Genomic DNA, 27786 nt, shown 5'->3' on the forward strand with positions numbered 1-27786 from the left:
TTAACCCTGTGAAGACCAGAGAGGTCCCCAGTCGTTCACACCGTACTGGCACTCAAAGAGTTAAATATGCACAGGATAATCATACTATACAGCAATACGACCAGGTTTATAGACATCATGCTTACAAGAGGAAAGCACTGTTACTCAAGATAAATATACCGTATTTGCTCGATTATAAGACGACCCCAAATCTGAATATTAATTTAGGAAAAAAGAAAAAGCCTGAATATAAGACGACCCTATAGGAAAAAAGTTTTACCAGTAAATGTTAATTCATCTAAACTATTTTTTTTTTAATAAAAGCTATGATTGAGAAAAATATTTAGCTTTTATTTCCTTCCATTTTCCAACCTGCCCCCCAGTTATGCACATCTGCCCCAGATGTGCCTTATACCCCCTATATGCCATTGTGCCCCATGATATGCCTTATACCCCTATATGCCACTCTGGCATTTAGAGGGTTAAAAGGCATATTATGGGGAAGAGTGGCATATAGGGAGGTTTAAGGCATTCAGGAGGCAGAGTGGCGTGTAGAGGGTTAAAAAGGCATTTCTGGAGGCAGAGTGGCATTAAGGGGGTTAAAAGGCATTTAACAGAGCACTCTGCCTCCAGAAATGCCTTATGCCCCCCATTTAACACTCCCCCCCCCCAAACTTACTGGCGCTTCTGACTTCCCTGTCATGTAGCCGGGGTAGCGTGTAGATCCCACGCACTTCCGCTGCAGCCGGAAGGAGGCGTGGCTAGCAGCGGGGGTTGTCTGTGTCCATCGCGCAGACCTTCCCCGACTGTCAGAGATCAGAGTTCCCCGGCACCGGTGCGGGGAACTCTGATCTCTGACAGCCGGGGAAGGTCTGCGCGATGGACGCAGACAACCCCCGCTGCTAGCCACACCTCCTTCCTGCTGCAGCGCTGCCCCAGCTACACACCGGGGACTCAGAAGTACCGGTAAGTGGGGCGGGGGGGGGTGAGACAGGAGGATCCAGGTCCCCTGCAGCTGCGGGAGATCTGGATCTTAGTCGTCTCATAGTCAGACCTATTTGAGGTCTGATTATAAGACGACCCTGATTATAAGGCTCTGAAAAAAGCCTTGTCTTATAATCGAGCAAATACGGTATATCACGAGTTAGTTTTATGTTGCAATCTATGAACAAAGGTGATACTCAATTATAATCCTGCCCCCAGCATCCCCAAAATGAGATTATATTGTTGTGAATTGCATACATGTGAAAACCAAGGTACTGGAGTTTTTATGTTTTATACTGATTTGCCAAAAAACACACTGTGATATGCTGTTTTGTAATTTATGTGAACATTTAATGTTTTTTAACAACTTTTATTACATTAGCAGCTTTTATAAAGACTCGATAAAGTAATATAACACCAAGCAGATATTTTTCATGTTAAGATATTTTTGTAAATTAAACCAGAAATAGAACAGACATTTTTTAAGTAATATGTTATCCCACCCATCCTATTTGCCCTACTTTATACATAAACAGTGACCATATATATTGCTAAAAGGTCATGCAAGCGTACAAATCAAGCACAGAGAGACTATATGTACATTTTAATGCTAATTCAATATATATAATACAATAATTCTTGTTTATTTTCATTGATTTGTCTACTTTGTTAGGCGATATCAAAAAAGGTTTGCGAGTTCTCTAAACTGCTGCCATGTGTCAGATAGGCAGAACTGTTCTGAATTGCAGCCATGTCAGTATCGAGTCATAGTCTATGTAAAGGATTAGTATGACACCAGGCTGGGATCTCTAATCCTGTACTATTACATTATAATCTATTTAGCCTGCATGTCAAGAGGCTTTGGGTTTACAAAAACAAAGGATATGTCATGGTGTCTTTTAATGAAACTTCTACGATACTTTCTATGCATAGCAAAGTTAAATGATTGGTTGAATATTTTAAATCCAGTTTCACTTTTTGTTTTTTGTATTTGCTTGCAATGTCATCGCACTCATCAGAGATTCATATCTGGCACTTTCAATAACTAACCTGTTTCTGTGTGGTTTATTCACAAATAAGGGAACCCTCAAGATTGTAAGCTTGCGAGCAGGGCCTCTCCACCTAATGTATCGGTTTGTCTTATTCTGTCAATTCTTGTCTTGTTATACCCCTTGAATATTTGTATTGTATTCAGTGCTGCGTAAACTGTTGGCGCTATATAAATAAATAATAATAATTATAATAATAATTTGCAGTTTCAACCACACTATGAAGGATGAATGGCTCTGAGTGGTTTTGTTGGTCCTACATAATCCATAATTAACTTACTGAAATGTCCTACACTGTCTCACTAGGGAAAATGGATATAGCCATATGAAGAAGAGACCTGAAAGTATATGCGACTCAACATCTTTTTATGTGTTGGCCCAATACAAGGAATCACCCTTGACTAAACACATCATCTTGAGCCAGCTCCAGGGCCGGCCCTCTCTCTCTTCCGCTTTAGAAAAAGAAAAAAAAAAAGGGCTTGGAGCAGCAAAGTGCCGCCCCTTCAAAAGTGCCGCCTGGAGCAATTGCCCCACTCTGCTCCATGGTAGGGCCGGCCCTGGCCAACTCACAGATTTAACTATTAATAAGGCAGAGCCAGTCAACCCCTTCTTGCGTTATAAGTTAGAGTCAGCATTTCAACCCCAGCAAACACCCTGTTTACTGAATAAGGCCATATGAATTAATATGAGGAGAATATCCTTACCAGGAAACACTTTGGAACCAACCCACAGTTCCAGAATTATTTTACACAGATTTAAGGATTTTAGGGTAAATGGGCAGATACTCTGTGACTTTGGGTAGCTGTACAGACTGTCACAGGTGGGCTGTCATGTTTTTTATGGGCACAAAAATGCCAAAATTGATTTCATGGTAGTTTGGTCACTATATAGTGATTTGTTTCTTACAGGTATGCCATAGGTGGGACTAATTCTTGATTTCAGGTGACTCTGATGAGGATCGTTTATGAGTTCTCAATAGCTCAACAAAGTCCACTTTAAAGGCCCTGCAGGGACACTCCTAGGGGTTTTCGAATGCCCCTTTCTGCATAGGGTTGTCTAGGGTTCAATGCTAATGAATAATCTTTCCTTTATATACGTATGCCCTTTTTATATGTTGCTGAGTGGTCGCTAGCTGTAAATTTCACAGGGATGGCTTATACATTATTAAAGAGACACTCCAGTCATCATATGCACTATAAAGCATATGATAGCGGTGTCACCTGTGTGTGTGTGTGTGTGTATATGTACATTTGCTCTCCTTCAGTATACATTCTTTGTTAGTGGGGCTGAACCTAAGGCTCACCTTTTCTGTTTCAGTAATATTGTTCAGTAAAATAAAACATTAAAACTGCTCAGTTAATTATACTTCTCTACATGCCGTACATCACCAACAGCCTCACTTTATGGTAGAACAACACTGCACAGCCAGAACTGCTGTATCTTCTGCCAAGAGTGCACCGTGCCTAGGAGATTGTTCCATGATCAAAGAACAGATGAGTAAGGCGATGTTCCATCTCCCACGGCAACACCAGATCTTTTTCAGCTCCACTGAAGTCTACAGTCATCTTCTAGTCAACTTACCCAACAGGAACTGAGAAAAGAGGCTCTGTAGGCTTCATGTGGCAGTTCTCAAACAGATTCCAAAATGACTTCTGCATCCCCAAACCCCACAGGAAAGCAAATAGTCATTGATGCAAAAAAAATGTTGTGTATGTGTGAAGTTCAAAAAATGCATATTTTTACTTTTAATTTGGAATTTAAAAAAAAAATGTGATTACCTTTTTTTACCTCATTTAATTGTAAGTAATTGAGTGTTAGAAGCAAAAAGAACAGTAAAACAGTCATGTATCTTTGCTAAGGGCCTGCAATGTTTGTATCAGAGTTGCTCAACTATGAGATGCCAAATGATATTCGTTGTTCTTTTTATTATCTACATGATTATTCACAAAGTGATCATTAGAATCCAGCCTTCCCCACCATATTTCATTTCAGTTTACACAACTTTCCAGTTTGTTTCCAACACAGTTAAATAAGTACGGCTTCAAAGGGAGATATAGTTATGTGCTAAGCGGTGAGTCAAATGAAGAAACTAAACTCATATGTGTAAAGACTTGTATGAAAACAGACCTACCAGACACTATGGGGATTCAATGGATTACCTCCATAGCTAACTCATGTAAATACATCTACCTAACATCTGCCATATAACCACAACCGTGTTAATCAAAGAATAATATTGCCACCTGATGCTTCTGGACAGGGTGTTGTTAAGGTTTCTCTTCATCCAACATATGTACTTTAATCAGTCTCACCTTCCATAGGTTACTACCTACAATAGTCAAGGAGATGAAGGACCTGATGTTTTCCAAGTTTTACCTGGAGACCCCAGGACCTACCAATAATTCCATGAACACTCAACTCAAGACAAAATGTACATGAGCTCAAGGCAGCAAATGTGCATGAACCCGCTCAAATTCCCACATTTGGCTGCAATAACAGTTTTATTGTGGATTTATATTCCCCTGTAATGACCAAAGCATAACAAGTTCTGGATGCAGAGGAGAAACCATGAATGTCTACCTAGGAAAGGTAGAAATGCAGTGATGTTCTTCAACTCCAGCTACTGTAAATCGTGACTTGCCTGTGCTTACCAGACAGTCTTTTAGAGCATTAACCCTTAATGATGCACATCAATGATACATCACACTCATATGCTGCATGTCAATTATATGACATTTTCATTATTCTGCGCCCTAGTGACCCATACTTTACAGCTCCTGTTAAAGGTTTTTTTTTTGGTTTTTTTTTTTCTCAGAAAATCCCACTGTCCCGACTGTTTTAAAGCCTATATTTATATGTTCCAAATTCTGTTCGGTGTAGTCTCTTTTAACATAAAGTATTTGTATTGTCATTAGAATGAGTATTTGAAAATAATGTATTTGGATACTATAAAGCAGGCATGTTCAAACTTTTTTCGAAGAGTGCCAGATTTGATGAAGTGAACATGTGCGAGGGCCGACCATTTTGCCTGACATTCTTTGAACCGTTAAAATTAAATGCAAATTAACTATTTTATGCAAAGTTGATTGAAAACGGCATACTTTTCATTTTGTGACTTGGATGACAAATCTAAACAGGTGTTAAATCACTCTGCCTTTAATATAAAAAAACAGATCTTTATTTGGGCAACTTATCTGTGGGGCCTTATCAGTCCGGAACGCGGGCGGCAATTGGCCCTCGGGCCGGACTTTGGACATGCCTGCTATAAAGCCATTGCAAATAAAAATGTTACTCTATATAATGACTGTGATTTCTGTAATAAGTAGTTTAAAAAACATGTAAAAGTTATGTTATTTTGTACTTTTGTATAACACACCTCCTCTTTAGGGGTCCTAAAATTAGACTGAACATGTATGTATTATTTGTGAGGTTTTACAGTAGTATATAGGCAAGGAAGGCTTAAAACACTTCCTACCTTTATATTTTGTAGACAATGCACTCCATGTGCACTATCCTGACCTATCCGAAACATATTTAATAAAAGTATAAAAAATGAATAGTGATCCAAGGATCCCCTCATCGTGCAAATGTTTTCTCCAGACCCCCTAGTGGCTATATTTGGAACTGCAAATCAAAACACACGGAATGGCTTCAGCCATGTCACTAAATCTTTCTATCAGAGTACAGCTGAGCATAATCTGCCAGCACTCCTCCTTCATTGAGTTAAGATATAAACCTGGTATCATAAAGCTTAAAGGTTTTCATTAGAATCCTACCCAGTACTGAAAGTATATATACTATGCCATAAACTCCTGCAGATGTCTAAAGGCATACTACACCTTCAAAACCATCCTACTACGTCCAACTGCAGCTGTTTGCACTCATTCATGTGGAATTCCTGGCTTCACCTGGGGGCCTTAATATTATTTCGCTGCTACCATAAATTACATGAATTATGGTCCATCCACACCCTAACCATGGAGAAGCTTTTAAAAGGACATGCTTGTTCATATATATATATATATATATATATATATATATATATATATATATATATATATATATAATAATGATAATAAAAATAATAGATATGGTAAGGCATGGAGCTGGATTGCTGTAGTTTTAAAAGCTTCTTTTATGATTAACTAAAACTGGAGGATCAGCAGTTTAGATTATTTAGCAGGATTTTTTATTGTTTATATTTAAGTATACACCTTTATGTAAATGTAATTCAATGTATTCAATACATTCATATCTGAATATATACTTTCCACATCATATACATTTACAGATGATAAATTACAAGAGGGAAGTTTGTTTCAAAGAAGGAAAAATGTTAGAACAAGCGATCATAATCTAAAACTAGAGGGTCTGAGGCTCAGGTGTAATGTAAGAAAGTTTTTCTTTAAGGAGAGGGTGGTACATAAATGGAACAGCCTCCCACCACACGTGGTAGAGACTAATACAGTGAGCGAATTTAAACCTGTATGAGATAGGCATAAAGCTATCCTGAATCTAAGACAAGACCAAGGGCTGATTATCATGTCTTTGCATCATGAAAATTGGGTAGGCAAAATGAGCCAAATGGCAAATATAGCATCAGATTCTAAGTTTCTGTGTTTACAAGAATGTTTTTTAGTACCTTCACGATGAGCACATCAGCAACTCTATTCAGCCCTTTTATAATCAAATGCTTCAGTTAAAAGAGCTCATCTGAGCAGGGCCCTCCTCACCTTTTGTTTCTCTATTTCATCTTGTTATGTTATATACTAGTTGTTATGTGCTGTCTACCTTTTGTGTAGTGCTGTAGTATTTGAAGGCACTATATAAAACAATAAATAATAATAATAATAGATATAATACTAATACAAATAAAAGGGGCTCTGTGAGTGAAAAACCCATCTTAATCAATGAAATGTTTTAATAAAGTGGAACAGAAATTGCTGATTATATAGTAAGCTCAATAATTCCCAAATACATTGGAAATACTACAAAAGTGGAGCTTGTTTTAACTGTATGCAATAAATGTAATAGAAAAATAAAACACACAAAATGATTGTGGAGTTTAGAATGTTTTCATACCCCTCAAAGTCTTGAGAACAAACATTAAAGTATTTGCCTATAACACATTTTATTTTTTGTATTCCTGGAAATAACATGTATAACATATAGTAGAAAAGTTCACTTTTACCAAAAACTACATTTATTTTGCACCCGTTTTAACTAGCATTTTAATACTCATGTGCTCTCTACTTTCTGATTGTTACTTATATTGTGAGTGTTTTATTAATTATATAAGGGACTTTAGGAAGCAGATGATAAAATCTGTGTGTTAAAGATGTGGGATCAAGAGATATATATATATATATAGATATCTATATATATATATATATATATCAGGTTCAGTCTACCCAAGATGGTACACTGCAAGATACCCCTGAATGGGAATCTCTGTTTTTTGCCAGATTAAGGCAAATAAAATAACGATTTTCACAGAGCATACAGCACAATATTCCCTTCAATGCAGGTTTTTTTTTACTGGTGACGCATTTAACCTTCAGACTGATCACTAATCACATTCCAGCCACTCTATACACTTATTACAAAATCTCCACATTTTCCAGATAAAGTCAATTATTTGAGAAAATGAAAGCGGAAATATAACCATAAATTATCATTTATTTGCTCTTCCCTCTGCTCAGAATTTCTGTCTGGCAACAAGTGACTCGTCTGGAGTGACCAGGGTGGTTTGTAATTCAATGTAATGTTTTATTTCCCATTACCTTAATATTAAACGCTTCATTTAAAAAAAAAAAAAGGTTAATGGTTCATAAAATTTACAACTGAATCGTTGTACAAATTATAACAAAATAACAAATAACAAAATAAACACATCCCTGTACTAATTATATTGCCAATTACAGGGAATATATACGGTATATACGATATATATATAGATATATATATATATAGATAGATAGATAGATTAGATAGATAGATAGATAGATAGATAGACAGACAGACACAAGAGAGAATAAATAAACCAGGTCATTTGAATTATCAAAAGAATTATCATTGGGATGTCCTAATAGCCCTTTCATAGGCTGATACCCCTTTACCTAATTTGCTTTATTCCTGGTATTAAGAGTGATGGGAGTTGAAGTTGCCCAGAAGAATCTCACACAAGATTGCACCTTAGGAGGACACTGCTTAGTAAACATGCTGATATTTGAAAAATTGCTTTAAGGGGAATCATTGGTACTTTTGGAAAAAATGAATTCATTAAAGAAAGCTGCCCAATGCGTGTGCTTTTTCTTTGTGTAGTCATTCTAGAGTTATGGAAGCTGAAACCAGAGGCAGTCTGTGGCAGGGCCAGCATTGTGTGGTCAATTCCCTGTCCTAAAGTGCTCTCCCTTCTCCTCACCCACAGGCTGCCTGTGTCAGTTAACAATAATAAGCAACTTAACAATAAGACCACAAAGGGGGAGTTAAATAGTTTTCTTATGTTATGTTTTATTAAGGATCTATTGCATGTTTTCATCCATACAGAGCGATGCGAAGTTGTATTTAGTGTATGGGCAGTGACAGGCTGGATTTGGGGGAAATAACACTTTGGATGCCACTGTTTGTCTGACTTCTGGGTACAACATCTAATTAGGTAAACTTTTCCAGACCTCTTTGCTTGTTTCCCTTTCATGTTTAGGAACCAAATACAAATGTATCCATTTCTTATCGCTTTTATAAAGTTATGGAGTATTAAATAGTAACTCTATTACCTATATGGCATTATACACATCCAATTAAAGTGTGCATTCACACAACAATGTCACAGGGATTGGTCACAATTTTGGATTATCATCAGTATGTTATATATATATATATATATATATATATATATATTGATAGTAATAATAATAGTATCAGAATCACAGAATGTTTGATCACAATTTTATAATCAATGTAGAGTGGGCTACTGTGATGTGGGTAATAATAATAATTAATCACAATAATTAACAATAATAATAATAGTTTATGTTGTTGTTGTTAGTGTCATCGTCATTGTGTGAATAACAAAAATATCTGTATCAACATTAACACTTTCAGAGTCACAGACGGTTTTGTTGGTATAAAAAGGGTATATTGATGTTTATTTAAGCATTTTACATTTACATAAAGGATTATAAAGGGTTATTAGACCCATATCCACCCTCCCCTTACCTAATGCAATTGCTCTGGACAGGTAAATATAGCACTTGTTCTGTAACCTGAGAGAGAAGGGTAATAGCCAATTGCCTCAGTGTAGTAGTCATGGACATTAGAGGGTAATTAGAGGGTAATTGCCTGGAGTTCCCAGCTCGGTATTTTATTCTCTATGTAGCTACAGATTGGATAATAGTGTTGCTTTTTTGTTCTTGTAAAAATATAATTATTATCATTATTTGAGCAACAAAAATGATAATAATAATAATAATAATTAAACAGGCATGTAACAGCCCTGTAGCCACCACTGTCCTTCAAGATGCAAATTAGCAAAAAGAAAGAAAACTAGTTTTTATCATTATTATTTTAGGATATTTTATATTTACATTTTTTGTCTTATTACCTAATTATTTATTTTTTTTCCACCCCTGCAGTCAAATCACAGATCACAAGCTACATTATTTATATAAGATCTACAGTTTGATGTTAACCAGGCGCATGGTATGTAATAACAGCAATTATTGCACATTGTATCTCAAATGATCTGTGATCACGGTTTTTTGTAACCATTTTAATTTGATGATAGCACATCCTGTTACAATTTATTCTAATTCATTTGACTACTGTTCCATTTCGTAATGCATAAATTAACAAAATGTGGATCTGTTTTAAAAACGAAAATATTACAGGTTGATAGACATTTACATGCGAAAATCTGCATACTTTAGAATAAATTCGAAGAGAATTCATTAAAATATTATCATGTTGAAGTTAAATTAAAATGATTGTGTTACTAACAGGAAATAACGTAATAACTTAATGATATGGGGTTGTTTTAACCATAAATCTATCATTAAGTCATCATTGAAATTGGTTAAAAATTGACACCGTATTTTACGATTGTCGTAGTGCTGTTTTATCGCTTGTTTCAGCGAATTTATTTTAGTAAATCGTAGTGATAAACGAAACGAATATTAGTACTACAAATTAAGGAGAACCTAGAATGAGAAATCCAATGTGGAACACTGAAATTATATTAATTTTCTTATACTGGATTGGAATATAGTAATGATATTGCATTAAAATATATTCACTAAACTAATCATCATAATTTTTTGATTTTTCATATAATTTCAACACAATTTTTACAAGAAAGATAACATATTTCATCAAGCTGAAATGAGATTCGTTGGTTTTAGATCACCTCTTCCTGGTCAAAATAAACACATTAAGTTAAAATATTAATCCATACAACCCTAAAAACTAATCTTCCATTAGCAATTTACCAAGCCTGTTTATTAAACTAAATCTAAAACAACAGGAAAAGAATTAACCACATTTTCCTTCTTTTTTTTTCTCCCTTTTGTAATTAGGCGACACACTGTTTAGGCTGTGTCTCCCTGCCTGGTGCAGGGCTGTGGAGGGGCTAGCAGGTGGCACTCTGCCTGTAAGGAAAAGAACACCCCATGCACCCAAGAACATGTAAAAGCATCACATAAACAGAGCCTCAAATCCAGTCCTACACCCTCTACACGTTCGGTCTTATTCAGCCCAGCGTCTGGTGTCTGCTGCTTTCTGTCATGTGATTGAATGGGTGGAAGCTGGAACCACAAGAATTTTAATTAAGTTGCTTATGAGAAACACTGCACCTCCTTCTGCCCCCACCCTGCAAAGACCCTTGCACTTATAACATCTGGATAGTGAAAAATAATACAGTATGTAGGAATCTGGGGGGGGGACGCTAACATTAAATAAACTAAGAAACAAAGCGAAATAATAATTTAAAAAAAACCCTGAAAAATAAAAACTTTAAAAAAAAACTTTAAGAAACAAAGGCAAAGAAACTAAAGTTTGTTTTTTGTTTTCCCCCGATTTGTAAGAAATACATATTTAATACTTTTCATAAGGGATAACTTAAAAAGAGTGATAAAATCAACTAAGAAAATAGGACTGGAGGATCTAAAAAGGGGATAACAAAAAATAAAATATTAAACTAAAAAAAAAAAAAAAAAAAAAAAAGAGACAGATTAAATCTCTTTTCTCTCAAGGCTTTTTTTTTTTTTTTTTTTAATTATTATTGTCTTTTAAATTAGATGTTTATCTTTTTCTTCTCTTGGTAACATCAGACTCTACAGCAGCAAAAAGAATGCATACTGGTATATATTAGATATATAAACACGTCCCAATGGCGTCGCTTTTACTTTCGATATGGACCAAATACTTTGGAATAAACATTTTAAAAGATATAACATTTATAAAATCTAAAATGCACTGAAATGAGAGATTCGTTTCAGGTCTATGTGTATTTTATAGTTTAAAATAATTATATTTAACACTAGTAGCTCCCACCAAATACCAATACTGGCATCGAATGACAGCGCATCAAATATATAAATTCAGCGATTTTTCGAAGTTCGTTGGTGGGTTAAAAGCTCAGATAGCACAATATTACAATAATAAAATTATGTGCATATATATATATATAAATAAAAAGTTTACAGTGTGATAATTGTTTTACCTATTGAAATCTTACATTAAACCAAAAACCTTATAATAAAAAATATCCGAAGAAATTCGGTTGCTTTTATGGGTAAAAAGCCAGTGCGATTTTCTTGCACTTGTGGTTACTTAGCAATAAAGTGATCCGATTTACCCAAGTAGATAAAAATAAAATAAGAGTTGATATTTCGAGGGGCTGCTAACAAAAGGAGCGAGAATAAGAAACCATTACAAACCTTAGTCGGCAACCAAACGTCAATGTTTAGACGCAAATCTGATCAAATCGCACCATATAAACTTTAATAAAACTTACGATCTTATTAATCAACGTCCGCTATATTATACACCGATCACGGCACAAGTTCGATTTATTTTCTTTTTAATGACAGCGCTTACCGTGTGCCAAAGAGTTAAATTCGAATTCCTGTAACGGAACACCGACATCAGGTGTATACTGGGATCTAGAGCCCAATATAATAGGGTAAATCAGTATTCCTCATCCTGAACCCACAAACCGTTTATATCGTTTAAATTCCTAAGATTGATTTTTTTAAAGAATCCAGTATTTCTAATAACATCAGTCAGGTGCAATTAAGTATTTGCTGAGATTCTGACACTTAACGTACAAAGAAGCAGTAACCACAAGACAATCTAAATTCATTAGTTTGATTTTTATTATGAGGGATACGCTGATATGCATTGTCCTTACAATAGGAGCAATTTCGGGATAAACATTTGTATCAAATTTTACAAAACAGTTTTAATATTTCCACCTACACAGGGACAAATGGACCTGAATCTTTAGTGACACGATGACAAAAGTGCTGTATGGAAGTAGCAGGAACCAAATATTAACCAGTGACCTAAATAAAGACTAAAAACAAACAAACAAACAAAAAAAAAAACAGAATATACTACAGATGTATTGAAAAGATCGCTATATCTGCCCGTGGAAACGCGTGGATTTTTCTTCATGTCCAATAGAAGCCAATTTAGAACCTTCGCCTATAGCATCATAAAGGGCCAAAGAAAAAAAAAATATTTCAAGTACAATCGATAAACCAGTGCACTAAATTCTATAGTGGATCCATAGTGTGGGTTCTGCTTTTTTAGTATAATAAAGACAGTGTTAGGGTGGTGAAGAAAAGGAAGTGTCCTCTTTAAAATGTAGAGCAGGTCCACATCACAGTGGAGATGTCAGTTTATCTTGGGATGGGGGGGGTCATATCCCTGGAATGCGCATTTGTTAGGTGTTAAGGGATTTAAATTCAAACCAATTTCAACTAAAAATTTAAAAAAAAAAAAAAAAAAAAAAAAAGTCCTAGAAACGGACCTGGTATTTACATAATCCAGCAGCTACAGACAGCTAGATCCTACATTACAGGGAGAGGACTATACAATGTGTATGTAGATGGACACTACAAGGGGCTTCTCCATATGTATATATACACACATACACACTATGATGGGAGATTTTTTTTGGGGGGGTGCAAAAGTTAGACTTCCCAGGTTTCCAATACATAGCGTTGACAGCACAATTACTTCAAATATTACAATCTAAATCCCAGGTCCAGAGAAGTGAATAAATAATATCACAAGACTGTAATGTCACAGTTCATGTACGGTCCTTTCTTCTCTCCAGGCACAAGTTAATATTTTTTTTTTATTATTATTTATATCGGTTTTCTTGTCCATAAAAAAAAAATAGTTAATGTAGCTCTTCTGTTCTTTTCTTGATATAGTCAGCTAGCTCCAGTGGGGTTGTCTTCCTCATATACATTTATATATATTTATTTATATTCTTGGGAATGTAGGCAACACTTTAATGAAAATGTTTGCTCTTTGGTTCACAAGACTTGGAACCTCCAGGAGGCCTGATCTTTGTAGTCCAGGCAGTCAGTGGAGTTGAAGTTGAGTTTCCAAGAAGAAGCTGCAGCTTGGTCCTTGTAGTCCAGACAGTCAGAGGAGTTGAAGGCCAGCCCAGTACCGGCATAGCCCTGGTGGTGATGGTGGTGGTGATGATGGCCGGAGGTCTGGCTCAAGTGGTGGTGGTGATGGTGGTGACTTGACATGGAAGAAGGGGTCATAGGGCTAAGCTGGTGAGGGTGGTGGTGTGAATGCATGGGGGCCAGGTAGGAGCTGCAGTCCACCCCACCAAAATAAGAGGAGGAGGGGGCAGGGTAGCCCTGGGTGTAGCCGGCAGCCTGACTGTAGGACATGGGGTAAGATGCTGCAGAAGCCGAGCTGGAGCGTTGCATGCACGAGGCGCTGCCTGGTCCCAGGGAGTCTGGGGCAGATCCTGGAGCAGGGCCCGTGCCCGGGGAGATGGAGGCTGGGCTCCAGATGGAAGATGCTGTGGGGGTGCCGCCGTTCAGTGGGCCCGCACCCAGGCCAGGGTTTCCAGACGAATTGGAGCTGGATGAAGAGGAGGATGAGGAAGAAGAGCTGGACACGGCCGGCGGGGTGAACTGGCCGCTGCTCTCGGAGCCCGAGCTCTCTCTGGCCGGGCTGCATTTCTTTTTGGCCGGCCGGCTCTTAGCTCCGCTGTTGCTGCTCTGCTGCTGCTGTTGCTGTCGGCATTTAGCTCGGCGATTCTTAAACCAGACCTGCGAGGAGCACATCGGGGCACGTTAGAAAGCGCTACGCAGACAGTGGGGTTACATATCACGGGGCCCCTACTTCTATTCACTAAAGCGAGCCAGGCTGTGTGAGTTGCTACTGGGCACCATTCTACCATTTTAAGTAAGTAAAATTTAAATTTAAAGTACCATTTAAAGTTAAAAAAAAAAAAAAAAAAAAAGTTTCAAATGCCGCCATTCCAAACCCGCCCGGGAGGAACGGATAGAAAAGGAGATGGAAAGAAAGATACCATCACCACACTACAGCGTTTATTGTCAAACTTCTCCACCTGTCCTGTAGAGTACTTTGGCACTGAACTAGTTAATGCAGAAGACAGGGTTCAGGCTCCGCCCATTCGTTTAGGCGGGAGGTTTGACTGTTGACCTATTCTGCCTGAAGAGGGCGCCGCCGAGCCAACAGCAAATCCCAGGCACAAAGCAGCCATCGTAGTGAATGAGGTGACCGAAACCTAATCTGCCAGTTAGAATGCCGCAATAACGGGCAACACCCCATAGTGACCCGACTTTACTGCACGCCCTGCCCTGCAGAGGTTCTGAGGTTCACGGCATGTCCCCCGTCCCCCGCAGACAAAGGTCACCCACCTGGTCCTAAAGTCTCCCAGTAGCACGGAGGACATCCTGGTCCCCGGTATAGACAGGGGGGGGGGGGAAAGACCCCGAATTCCAGCTGCGCAAACAGTGACGCTTCACACATTTCCGACGGGCCGCACTTATTAGGTATATTATGGGACCGCCGGGGAGATGTGATGGCGCCAACTAATGAAAGCCCCCAGCTGAATAATGCATGGCTTATGTCTCTCACCTGCTCTTCGCCTAAAGATACCCCCACACCAACCAACAGATGCCCCTATGCAAAGCTCAAGGCCGGGGCCTTACCCGCTGCACCCACCCGACACGGGGCAGATAACACAGAGGGCGCTCCACCTGCTCATTTTCATCAAGCACCACAGGGGGCTGCCATATAAGCAGCAGATTAGGGCCACTGGTATAACGGGGTGAGGCCGATTCCTCCTAAACCGAATATAGTGCCCTGCCCTCTGTTTATAACATGCCTCAGTGTGACTGGCCTTGTCGAAATGGTCGATGTTTAGTAAGTTATTTTGTATACATTGTATCATTATCCCTACAATGTATCTTGTTACTAACAGGCGATCCGAACTATTATAAAAATAGTTACCCATTTTCGTCAACTGGGACCCCCTAAATCTTTTCACTCAGGGACCCTCAACAGAGCCACCTGGATCTCCAACACTACGGATCTCCGTACACAGAGACCAAAGAGGCTAGGGGTCACCCTGAGGAGGGGCAGTATATGCGCATGCAGGGGCTGCAGGGCGTGTGTCTTCTCACCTGGACCCTGGATTCCGGGAGGTTGATCTTCAGGGCCACCTCCTCCCTCATGAAGATGTCCGGGTAGCGGGTCTTCGCGAACAGAGCCTCCAGCACGTCCAGCTGGGAGCGGGTGAAGGTGGTTCGCTCCCTGCGCTGCTTCCTTGGAGTGGCTGCGGACACAGGGGGCAAAAGTCAGACGAGATCCCAGCGACACTGCCCTGGGGCTGCCCCCCCGACACTGCCCTGGGGCTACCCAAAAAGTTACAAAAAAAAAATAAAAATGGAGGCCAATTATCTCCCCTGTTACTAATTATCTTGTCACATATATTCATTTATATATTAACAGTGGACCGATTGGAATGATCTTTAATGATGATTTAATTTTCAGAGTGCCTGCACTCCAGGCTAGAACTAAGCGAGTGGAATTATTCAAAAACATTTAACATAATAAAAATTCCTGATTTGGAAAGATATATATATATATATATATACACACACACACACACACACACACACACACACACAAGAAATTAACTAGTTATGTAAATAATTTAGCTTTCCATCAACTCTCAGTTTTTCCCGAAAACGAAATATTATACCAGGTTTAAAAATGGAATTGCTGAGTTTTTTTGATTAAACACAAACAAACCTAACGCAAAGTAACCCGTGCGCTGAATTACATGCCTATAAAATGCCTTCTACCTGGGAATATAAAGACTGGATATTTAAAACGTGTTAAAAGGCTCAATTTCAGATTGTTGAAAAATCAGTACTTTTCTACCGGAGAAACCGATTCATCCGGTTTACGGTCGGTTTAATTTAGAAGCGCTATACCGACTATAACTTGACCGCTCTCAAGACCCACGCAGGAAGATAACACGCGCTATTCTTTGGAGAATTTTGTATTTCAGAATGTCCAGCTAACCTTCATGGATCAATTTATTTATTATATTAACACAATACTAAATGACTACATGAAAGTGTGCTATCCTCATACTACAGAGTACTTCCTTAAGTGCTCTGACCTATGAACTTTGCTTATAAATATCGGGTTTCCTGTGCTAGTGTGTAACAAATTATATTAAATATGAGATTTTTCTCGGTTGAAAGAAATAATTTAACTGGACACGGATTCCCAAGTTATCCACAGAAGAAACTATTTTTTTTCTTTGTTATTTTCTTCTGGGTTTTTTCTCTTTCCTTTGAATTATTTCTTTCCACCGAGACAGATCTTTATATATATATATATATATATATATATATATATATATATATATATATATATATATATATATATATATACACACACACACACATACACAAAAAAAAAAAAAAAAAAAAAAAAAAAAAAACACACATTGCTTCTAAAACGCAAGTTTGTTTGTTTCTTTCCCAAGACAGACCAGTTTCTTCTCCAAAATGTAAGCAGAGGCTCCTCTATTATTCTGCATGTAAATTCAGCATTTTAATTATGGGTCTGCCCGGCAACTGATATAAATAAACAGGGAAGCCCAAAATGTAAAAAATATGTCTAAATTACTCTAAACTGAAATCTTCAAGAAATATTAAAATATATATATTATATAAATAAGAAAAAAAAGTTTTACACCAGTTAGACACCAGAACCCGATATAGTTTTCTTATAAAACAAAGCCACACTTTATTTGTAATCCTAAATCACAAGTTATTCTGCAATGAGTAAATATTTTATAAACTAAAATGCAGGAGGTAATAACACCGTTTAAAGAGAAAGTTACAAGATTTTAAAAGGCGGCTTGAAGACCATTTAATTATGGAGCCGGTCCTGAGGATCTATAATTGGGGTAAATGTGGGCTGATCCTGTCCAGGCCTCTGTAAAGTGAAGCGATTGATTCCTGAAAATCGTTTTTTCATTTATTTTAATGGACCATGGAGGGTCTTACCTGGATATCCCACTGAAGGGTGAAGCAAGTCCATGGCAGGTCCTGTAAGCCCCAAGCCATTCATGCCATATGGGGGCTGTTTGAGGTATGACATCATGCTAAAAGCTGGACAGGGATTCCCAAATTATCCACAGAAGAAACTTTATATATTTTTTCTTTGTTATTTTCTTGTTTGTTCTTTTACTTTGAATTATTGCTTCCCACTGAGACAGATCTCATATAGAACTACAAAAAAAATTAACACAATGTTAAGAACATACAAGCTGGCATGATGCGATTTTATCCAACACACACTCAATCTATATAAAATAGTTACTACAGATAGAAATCTAGAACAACTCCAGAAAGGACCTTTTACTTACAGAAATTAAACGTTCTCATCTGACACCCGATTTAAAAACCATGTGTAATTTCCAGAGACTCGAATAAACATATAAGATCTGCAAGGGAAAAAAAAGGTTTTGGAATTTAGAAGATTTGCTTCTGGAATTATAATTCCGCCTGTACCCCGTCCTAAAATAGCAGGATACGGCGTAGTTGTGAAAATTACGAAAAGGCAGAAAACATGATTATTCAGAAAGGTTTCCGTATAAGAATTACCTGCGCTAAATCTTTCACCCGAAGTTTCAAAATAAACAAAATTAAATAAAAAAATAACACCCGAATTGTCACAGCTTCTAAATTTTCCTCAATGTATTAAAACATTTTATAGTTTTCTTTAAAAAAAAGTTTGAAACGAAAGGTGCAGAAAATGAACTTTCAGGACTTAGCGATGGGTAAGAAATGACAGGCCGAAAAGAAAAACATTGAAATGCGCTATATTAACGAATTTAATTCTGCTTCGTATTAATTATCCTGAAAAAAGCAAATTAACCAAATCGAATCATTGCGTGGATTCTCCCCCCCGCTGATCGCAGTAACAGCCACCAACTTTACATATGCACAATTAGATGAGATTTATTGTCGAAGTAAACTTTTTGCAAATGGCTGCCATTGATAAGCAAATGGAAGTTTTTTCCCCGAAGTAAATGAGCCCTTGAGTTAGCGCTAATTAATGAAGGTCCAGCACAAATACCGCTTTTACATAAAGCGCTCTTCCACCAAAGGTGGGCATCGCACAAGGGACCGCAGAGCTTGCAATTCATTATTTCAAAGTTGGTTATTAAACAGTATGCCCAGGATAAACCACACCAGAAAAACACTGGAAAATATGAAATCAGATCCACAGGACCCTCAAAAACATCCAGAAACCCACCCCGCCAGCTGCAGCTTCCACCCAGGACTAGACACACGTATGCAATCCACGTCTAGCTACATATATACACACACATATATATATATATATATATATATATATATATAGGGGTGGGGAGCATGCTTTCTTTATGCTCTTTTCTGGGTGATATTAAGTATTCAGAAGTGTGTGTATTGGAAACATTTCGGCCAAAACCAGTGGATACAATGTATGCCAGCCAGGGAGGCGCACTCAGAGTGAGAAACACTCAGATATTTGGAGAGAGGTTTTTGGCAGCTGAAGCTGCTCTGTTGTATAATCCTGAGCAGGTAGGAGGAGGGAAGAGGCTACGAAAAAAATAAACCCCACAAAAAACAAAAACAAAAGTTGTCTGAAGGAGCAGTTAAGGTGAAGAATGACTTCATCCTGTACCAATCACCAGAGGGCCACAGAGCCCAAAATACACCGATCTGGGACACTCACACTCACTTCAATACGCTTCCTCAGCACAGATCTTCAGTTGGAAGTCTAGGCCTCCCTTCCAGGAGGGCAACAATAAATACCACCAATGCAGTGTGCCTTTAAGAGCCAAGTACCAGCTTCTTAACACTCACCTATGCTGAAATGTATATGATCTATGAGGTTTAGTCTGTTAATCATTTTAAAGGGGCCGATCCCAGAAGAATTAACCCCTGAGCCCACCTCCTTCCTACTTTAACCCCAAATGCTAAACTTGGTTCCGGTGCCAAGGGGCAGTATGAGGGGGTGAGGCTTCCTAGTGATAAATCTGGCACTGGGGCAGTTCAGGGAAGGGGTATAAATCAAGTGATTTACCTTGTCGGAGGAGTAGCTGTCCTGCGCCGGGTGCTTTAGGTGATTGGAAATGTAGACTGATGAAGATTGATCACACTCCTCTAGCCCTACCCCTTGTAAGTGAGCGAGGGGAGGCTGCGTAACTGCGCGTTTTGGCCAATCGCGTGCAGCGGAGCCTGGGAGTGACGTGCACTTTAGCCAATCACATAGCCAGTTGAATGCTTACCTCTTCACGCCCCCCCCGCCTCCTCAGCCCAGCACTGAACAAGCAGGGCTCCCGCTGCCGTGAGACGGTAAGCAAGAGGGGGAAGTGAATCCCGAATATGTGGCTAACCCATGGCAGATCCGGGGTATTAATAAAACAAACATGGCGAACCACCTATACGGGCAGGGGGAATATTTACTAAACCAGACGGCAAAAAACATCAACATATTTCAAAATAAAAACAATCAGACTCGCCAAGTGCCCCGTGAAGCGTGAGGATCGAAAGAAATAAAATATTCAGTTTATTCCAGGTTATTTAGATAATGTCATTCTGTAATTGTGAACCACAATTTAAAATTGAATATATATATATATTTCTAACTCTAAATTGATATTACTCTAAGTTGATATTTTTGTCTACTCCATAAAATACAGGTAAGAAAAACATTATTATTATATTCGTTTTAAGTTCTAAAATGCAAAAACAATTCTGTACATTATTGCATTATTGCATTCAATTACAGTCGTAATTAACACGACAAAGTGTAAATGAAATAATATTTAAAAGGCATTAAAACAAAAGTTTGATCAGTTTTCAGCAATTTCACCGGGCGTGGGTGTGTGTGTGTAATTAAATTGGGTTATCTGCAGCGCTCATCACATCTGTAAACTGCATCACTACTAATCTGAAGGTTTGGGAGGTTAGAGGATTCCATGTAACTTCTTATCAAACAAACTACATCTGCAAATTGCTAAGATCCGGATCACAAGCGGCCTAACGAAAACCCCAAAGGGGCAACCAGATACCAGCACCCCGCCAGCAATTCCCCGGCTACCCTATAATTCGATTCCTACAATATTACATCATCAATACCTTTTTACCGTATCAAAATATTGGCTAAAGAACCTGATTAATATTTTAAGCAGCAGCCCGATAATAATGTTCTTCTTCTTCTTATTATTATTATTATTAATAATACATTTACACCCAGTTCGTCTAAAGGTGACTTTTTGAGTGGCTTTATGTAAGGAGTAATATTTTTTATAAAATATACTTTTTGTGTTCTGGGTTGGCACTAATGTGTCCCAAGAAAAAAAAAAGACCAGAAATTGTTAAAAATAATAAAACAAAAAAACCCAGCTATGGGTAGGGGGTGTCGACAAACGGCAGGGATGGGGTTAATGCGGATTTTCTCAGCGCTTTTGTTGATCGCCCTCTCTTTTAATTGAAGTTGGATCTGGAGGCTGCTAATGTTCAAAGCGAGTGACCGCAACACCAACAAAATTACATTTTTTTGTGGACTAACAGGGGGGCATCTCCTGAAATGATGGGTAATTTATAAAGGGAGGGGGCATTGCAGATCCGTCTGTGGTCCGCAGAAGTCACCTCTAGGAATTTTCTTACAAAGACACTGCAGATCATTCACACAAAAATATTAATGACCCCTCATTCATGACTTCTCTTATTCGGATTCGATTTACATTTCGTCCTTACTGTTTGACATATAAACGAATGTCTGGCATTTAATTTCTCATGCACACACTGTGTAAAGAATTGCTTTACATATATATATATATATATATATATATATATATATATATATATATATTTAGATTTATTTTCTATAGGTGTATATATTATATATATATATATTGTATATTATAGTATTTTCCAGGGGTGAGGGCTGGTCTGTGGCTGATCTGCATTGTATGAAGGTATCAAGTGGCAGAAAGACTTTCTGTAATAAGAGTATTTTGTCTAATCCCAAATTGCAGGCGAATTCTCTTAATGCCTCTGCCCATAAACCTCGGATTAAGGGAAGTTTTGAAAGAGAGAGAGAGGGGGGAGCAGGAAAGGAAGGAAGAGAAAAACAACAAAACCAAACTTTAGCCGGACTAAAGCAGTGAAACTGTAACAGGATTTGTGGTGTCTGCTTAGCTGGCTGGGACACCGGAGAGACTGCAGCCCCGGCTTCTGTCTGGGGGTAAATCTACCTTCACACCTGCGATAGACCGACTAGGGCAGAACTCACACCGGAGATCCGGATCCCACCGAAAAGCTGGGAGGCTTCGTGATTCCGATCAGCTCAACTTGTAATTTCCCGGGACGGCCACCGATCTGATCTCCCCAGAGGCTCCTTCATGCATCTCGGCCTTGGATGGGGATGACAGTTCATGAAGTTTCCTAATTGCCGGGGCAGACCCCCGACTCCCTCCTCATTTACTGTTTGCCTGAAACAAAGAATGGCTCCGGATCTCTGCCTGGAGATTGAGGGTCTGGATCCGAGCTCAGGGGGAGAGATGCCGCACCCGCCATCAATACGGATTGGAACTTTTACTTCGACTGAACCTGCCGGCCATCTACACCTTCCCGGCACGGATGCGCAACAGCTGCCCTTCCCCAGCATCAGCCCGGCCGCTTCTATTTATTTCATCAACAGACATATTCACTGATACTGAACATAAACTTTATATTGTATGTGAAACTCTGCAGAATATATTCGTTGCCCTTGTTTGCCTATTACCTATTTTATATATAAATATACACATATACATACATATATATATATTATATATGTGTATATGTATATATTATATATATATATATGTCACTATGTATCCATTGCCTGGCTGTTGCAGGAGTTCTGGATTCCGGGTGCAGGTCAGTAATATAAATTTGAAAGTATTAAAAAGGCCAGAGAGCGCTCAGCTGCCGCTCCGTATTTTTCACTTTTAGCGATCAGAGCGCAGAAGAAGCGCTATTTCTGCCGCAACAAACAAAATCTTATCAACCTGCACCGAGAACACTAACGGGATCGGATCCAGATTGGTTCAAATTTATTTGGGTCTCATGTCTTTTACTGAACATTCTCTTTAGATTGAAACATGTATTTATTCAATCTAAGAAGCTGATCGGATTGGTGGGGCCGCTGCCTCTTCAGCACACAAATGGTTAAGGCAAGAAAAGAAGAAATTCAGCAAAAATATCAAACCTAAATTTCAGTAGAAGTTAAGAGTTTTGGGACTTTTTTCTATTTCTTTAATAGGGTCATGTGATATTTGAAGACCTTGTATTTAACTAGTAAGCTAATAAATACTAATTCAATACATCATAAGCAGGGAATATTATTATTTAATGATTTATATAGCACCATCAATAGGTAAACAGGACATAAGTCACATAGTTTATACTTACAGAAACAAAAGGTGAGGGAGACCCTCCTCAAATGAGTTTACAATCTAGAATTTAAGGAGGGCCATACAAGCCGTTTGTTTTATTCAAAAGACGTCTGTGATGACTATCTTTTACTTACATGGATTTATGTCGTGATAAATATATTGAGTTCAAAATACCTATGAAATGTGCGTGTGCGGTGGGTAAACGCCAATGTTCTTATAAATATTCAATTAGCACTGGCTGGCTCTGGATAATACCTCTGAATGGTTTAGGAAGGTGGCACATGCTCAAAGTAACACAAAAACACACATAGTGATTAAAACAATATGTGACATTTTATATTTACATAAATCATATATATTCATAAATCATATATATACATAGATATATATATAAAAAATTATATATAAAATTATATATATATATATATATATATATATATTTTATACCCTCTAGATAGTAAACTTGCAAACCTGCTCCTCTTTATCCAATATATGGGTTTGTCCTAGTATGCCAATAACCTTTGAATATACGTATTGCAACCAGTTCTGTATAAATTGTTGGCGCTATATAAATAAAATATAAGATTTATTTATATATAATATGACACATAGCAATCAATCCAAAAGGGCACTTGTGGGACTTCAAGTCACAATGATGCAAAAGGTAGTTTATGTTAATGTTTCAAGTTGATATATTTTACCAAGACAGGGTGCGGAGGCAGGGGAGATAATATAAGGATCATTCCATATTGATATAAACACAAACCATAAACTTTGATTGAAGCAAGAATTACTTTGGTTTTCTTAAGTGTTGATACTTTACTTTTTACTACCACCAGTGCCTTTTCTCTCTAAAATTATTATTTATTGTTTTATATAGCGCCATCAAATTCCATAGCGCTGTACAATGGGTAGACAGGACATACCAAATAGTATATAACAATTTGACTTACAGAAACAACAAAAAGCTTTTCATAATAGTTATTAAATGTCTCTCGCTCTGCATACACATTTATATCACACTTTGCTGTATCTAGGTTAAAACCCGTCATAACAGAATTAAGTACAATTACAAACGAGGAGGAGTATGGTAAGAAATATTAGGCTTTTATTGAAAATTGCATATGACAGCATTGTAATAAATAAACAGAATTGGATCCACAAAAATGCCAGGGTGTGTGCGAAAAGAAAGCACTCAATCTCATGCCTGCTGTGAGCGGCCTAAGAAAGACCTGCAATAAATATTAACAGCGTCGTCAGCTAAAGTCTATGTTCAGATGCACTTTAAAGCATGAAACAGATTTCTCCCACAAAAGGGTTCAGCCATTGATAGTGAAATGTAAACCAATGATTGGAAACAAACTTCCTACGGAAGAACTGCTGGATCAGCTATGAACTCTGTTGTCCTGCAAAATACACACACACGGCCTCCACATATAATGTATTATCCAAGGATAAAATGTAAAATAGCTGCTCAAATAAACACTTGTAAATATGGCGTTACGTGTATAGCGTTCAAATTAAAAGGTAGATAGCTTACATATTATTACAAAATGGCAGGACTAGTTCAATCTGCTTATTCATTCACATATTAACCCTCTGGTGTAGCTCGTATAGAACAATACTCATCTCTCCCACTATAGTATCTTGCTAAGCAATCGTAATGGAAGGAAGATTCTGGGAGAGCCTGTTGTCACCTTTGTCTTTTTTTTTTTATACATGTAATGGTCTGTAAAAAGCATGTACCATAAGAATGAGGGATCCCAGGAACAAACACAGCGGCAAAAAAATAATTCCACCACCTCCCGTTCCAAAGTGCAGGCTGCTTTTGCACTGAAGTTGTAGTTTTTAAGTTAAAAACAATGCAGATAATAAAACTAACAAGAACATTTAAGGAAACAGTGTCATTTGTTCAGGACATTTCTTGCACGTTGAAATTATCCTCTCTCTCTGGCTGCCAATCACCTAGTAAACGAAGGCGTCCAGAGGAACTCGGGGAATGGAAAGACGCCATTCCTCGGCGGTCATTGGACAACGCATTTCTCTTCTTTCTTGACCATCTTGCCTTTGTTTTGTTCCAAGGTTCTTTCTAAATGTTCATCTTCCTCTTCGGCTCTGCAGAAATACACGTGTGTACATACATTTAATGCAACACAAGAAACATTTTCATTCAACAGGTAGCATTAGGGGCATATGATAGCCTTTGGGAAGTGGTATAACTACCTAGTATAAAGCAACACCTTTTATTGTGTTGTATTGCAAGAAATTGCTTTTATCAGTCGTTTTTCAAATAATGATAGCGATTCAATGTGCAATTTTAAATATAAAAGATAAAAAGATATAAAGCAAAACTATTCTAAATGCCTGAATGTGAATGGGCAAGTATCCCCACAGGGTGCAAACTTTCTCAGATTACACACAAACTCAGCTCATCGCCATTTCCAATCAGTCTTGGCTTAGGTAGATTGGGTGATGGTTGATGGGTTCAATAATGAGATCATTGGTGCCCCCCCATGACTGGGATGGATACCTTCTAAACAGAGTACGGTAACAGGGGCTGGGAAGGGCTTAGCGGCTAGGATGACCACTCCATAGGAGATGTGCCAGAAAAAGGGATTTCTGTAGGGGAGGGGGTGTGATTAAAGCAATAATATCTATATAGCCAGGCAGTGGCCATATTTATATTTATGTTCCCCTGGGCACAAGGCTGCGACAGAGCAAACAAAATACAGTTTAACAATTATGTAAAACACAAATCACTTTAACTTGGTGTTGTGGAGAATTCTGATAGAAAGACAGAGACGGATAATTAAGAGAATTTACAGGATGGGGTTTAGGGTTTTCCACTCACTGCTTTTCTTGGGCATCCAAATCTCTGACCAAAGCATCACGTTTATTAACCAGTATAACCAGTTCATCCAGTAAAAGCTGCTCCCTCCTCTTCTGTGCTTCAGTCTTCTGCCAGTCTACAAAGACACAATTTAGCATATTTAACAAGATTACTGCAGAGGGAGTAAACACATCATTTTTTATAATTACATTACAGCTCAGAGTGTGATATCACTACATATTTTATGCAGTCATCAGCCTCTATTTTGTTATTATCTGCTTTCATCAGATGTACAAACACATCAGCCACAATGTAGCAGATCTATCTAGTAGCTGCCCGAACCTTAGCACAAAAACTATATGCTTTTTAACATTTAACCAACACAAAGATACATGGTAATGTCCATATCCAGTCCCACCAGATACATACAAATAATAAACAGGGATAAACAAGACACAAAAGTGGAAGATGCAGACATTTTACATAAAAAAAATAATTTATATTCATTCCAATTTGGGGCAGTTCTGGGTGTATTATCGTTGGATGTTAAGTAAAAACTAATTTGAGGCAAATAAAGTCATAATTTGGCTTCATCTCCAAGTGCGTGTTTTTCATTATAAGGGAGACTAAATACTAGTACCAGATCGCTTTAACAACACTGTCCACCAAACACTAAGCTGGATACGGATATAATTGCATTTAATATCTAAACCTGTATTATATGAAAAATAGATAATTTAGCCCTTCTATATCCATTTAGTTATATATTAGTATAATGAACCCTCGCACAATATGTAACGTTACATACAGCTCTTGGTAAAGAACTACACGCCTGGTGTCATTAGAATCATCCCATCATTAATTAATGGTGGGACCCGGTATGGAGCTGGCACCTTACTATACACAGGCGAGGCAGGCTGGTGCCATCAGTATGCACCGTTATTAAGCACTCATTTGTGGCCGGCTATTTGGGAACAGTTTGAGGTGTTTCACACTGTGACCCATATGCCTCGCAATAACTTGAAAGGTTATGATAATTGCTTTATGCATTCGCTTTATGGCAGGAGTCAATGGAACGCGGATTATTATTCTGTCATGATCTATATTTTTTTAATGGTTATCTTGTTAAGAACGCATTTGTAGTAGTACATCCCTCTGTATGACACCGCTTACCATTAGCCTTTATGTTGGGTATGATATTGTTTATTCTAAGCATCGATGTCACAACTTCAGAGCAGGATATTCTGAAGCCTGTATCACACATTAGGTAGATCGTATACATTTTAGATACATGTATACATACAAATGTTTTTCCAGACCTGTTTTGAAGCTGATGCATTCTTATGTCCTTTCCAGAGCTCTCCAATATAAACACAATAATAATACAAAAAATACTAATAATAATAATACACGCAGAACAACACTATCACCTGTCCAGACTGCCCTGATCTCTCATAAAGACTAACCTGGTGAAAAAATATATGTGTGTGTATTTATATATATATATATATATATATATAGATCTAGATACATATATACATACATACACGCACACACACATCCATACACACACCCAAACACCATGTATGGGATCTTTCCAGCTTTATAACCCAATTCCACTAAAGTAATAGCTGATGTAAGGTTTAAGCTTTTTTTTTTTTTTTTTTTTTTATCATACAACCCATGGGAAGTTAAAGGGTTAAATAGACTCCTGATTTCCCTAGTCAAGTGCCCTTTTGCACAGCCAGACTGCAGGAGCTTGTAACTGTCCATCATCCAGCAGGCTACTCCGCCCCCCTCATTAGGAAGGTAAATAATGGAGAGAAGGAGAAGTGGGTGATGAGGGAGATAGCAGAACAAATGAGGACCACAAGGGAAACAGGACACCAGCATAAAAAAAAAAAAACAGCCACTGACTC

The 27786-nt window shown here is 37.9% G+C and overlaps 2 protein-coding genes across 10 annotated transcripts in view; both read right to left on the reverse strand.

Annotated features, from left to right (window-relative positions):
- Nucleotides 1-13558: 13558 nt before the first annotated feature.
- Nucleotides 13559-17702, reverse strand: OTX1 (orthodenticle homeobox 1). Of its 3 annotated transcripts, none has more exons than XM_089481560.1 (4): nucleotides 17606-17702; nucleotides 15701-15852; nucleotides 14128-14317; nucleotides 13559-14064 (listed from the first exon to the last, which is right to left on the reverse strand). In XM_089481560.1, the coding sequence occupies exons 1-4, from the start codon at nucleotides 17700-17702 to the stop codon at nucleotides 13559-13561; spliced, it is 945 nt and encodes a 314-aa protein (XP_089337686.1). The 3 variants fall into 3 exon arrangements, with proteins under 3 accessions (XP_089337686.1, XP_089337685.1, XP_089337684.1); XM_089481559.1 differs by having other exon boundaries at nucleotides 15701-15858; nucleotides 17588-17702; XM_089481558.1 differs by having other exon boundaries at nucleotides 13559-14317.
- Nucleotides 17703-25061: 7359 nt separating this feature from the next.
- LOC149303264 (EH domain-binding protein 1-like) overlaps nucleotides 25062-27786 on the reverse strand; it is a 174448-nt gene continuing 171723 nt past the window's right edge. For all 7 annotated transcript variants that reach the window (XM_089481486.1, XM_089481485.1, XM_089481484.1 and 4 more), the window contains 2 exons: nucleotides 25889-26003; nucleotides 25062-25152 (listed from right to left, as the gene is read on the reverse strand). In XM_089481486.1, the coding sequence (XP_089337612.1) occupies nucleotides 25062-25152; nucleotides 25889-26003 (206 nt within the window). The remainder of the gene's footprint in view (nucleotides 25153-25888; nucleotides 26004-27786) is intronic.

Source organism: Sceloporus occidentalis, unplaced genomic scaffold (assembly GCF_023333645.1).
Source record: "Sceloporus occidentalis isolate IW3139 unplaced genomic scaffold, rSceOcc1.0.p SCAF_15, whole genome shotgun sequence".
NCBI lineage: Eukaryota > Metazoa > Chordata > Lepidosauria > Squamata > Phrynosomatidae > Sceloporus > Sceloporus occidentalis.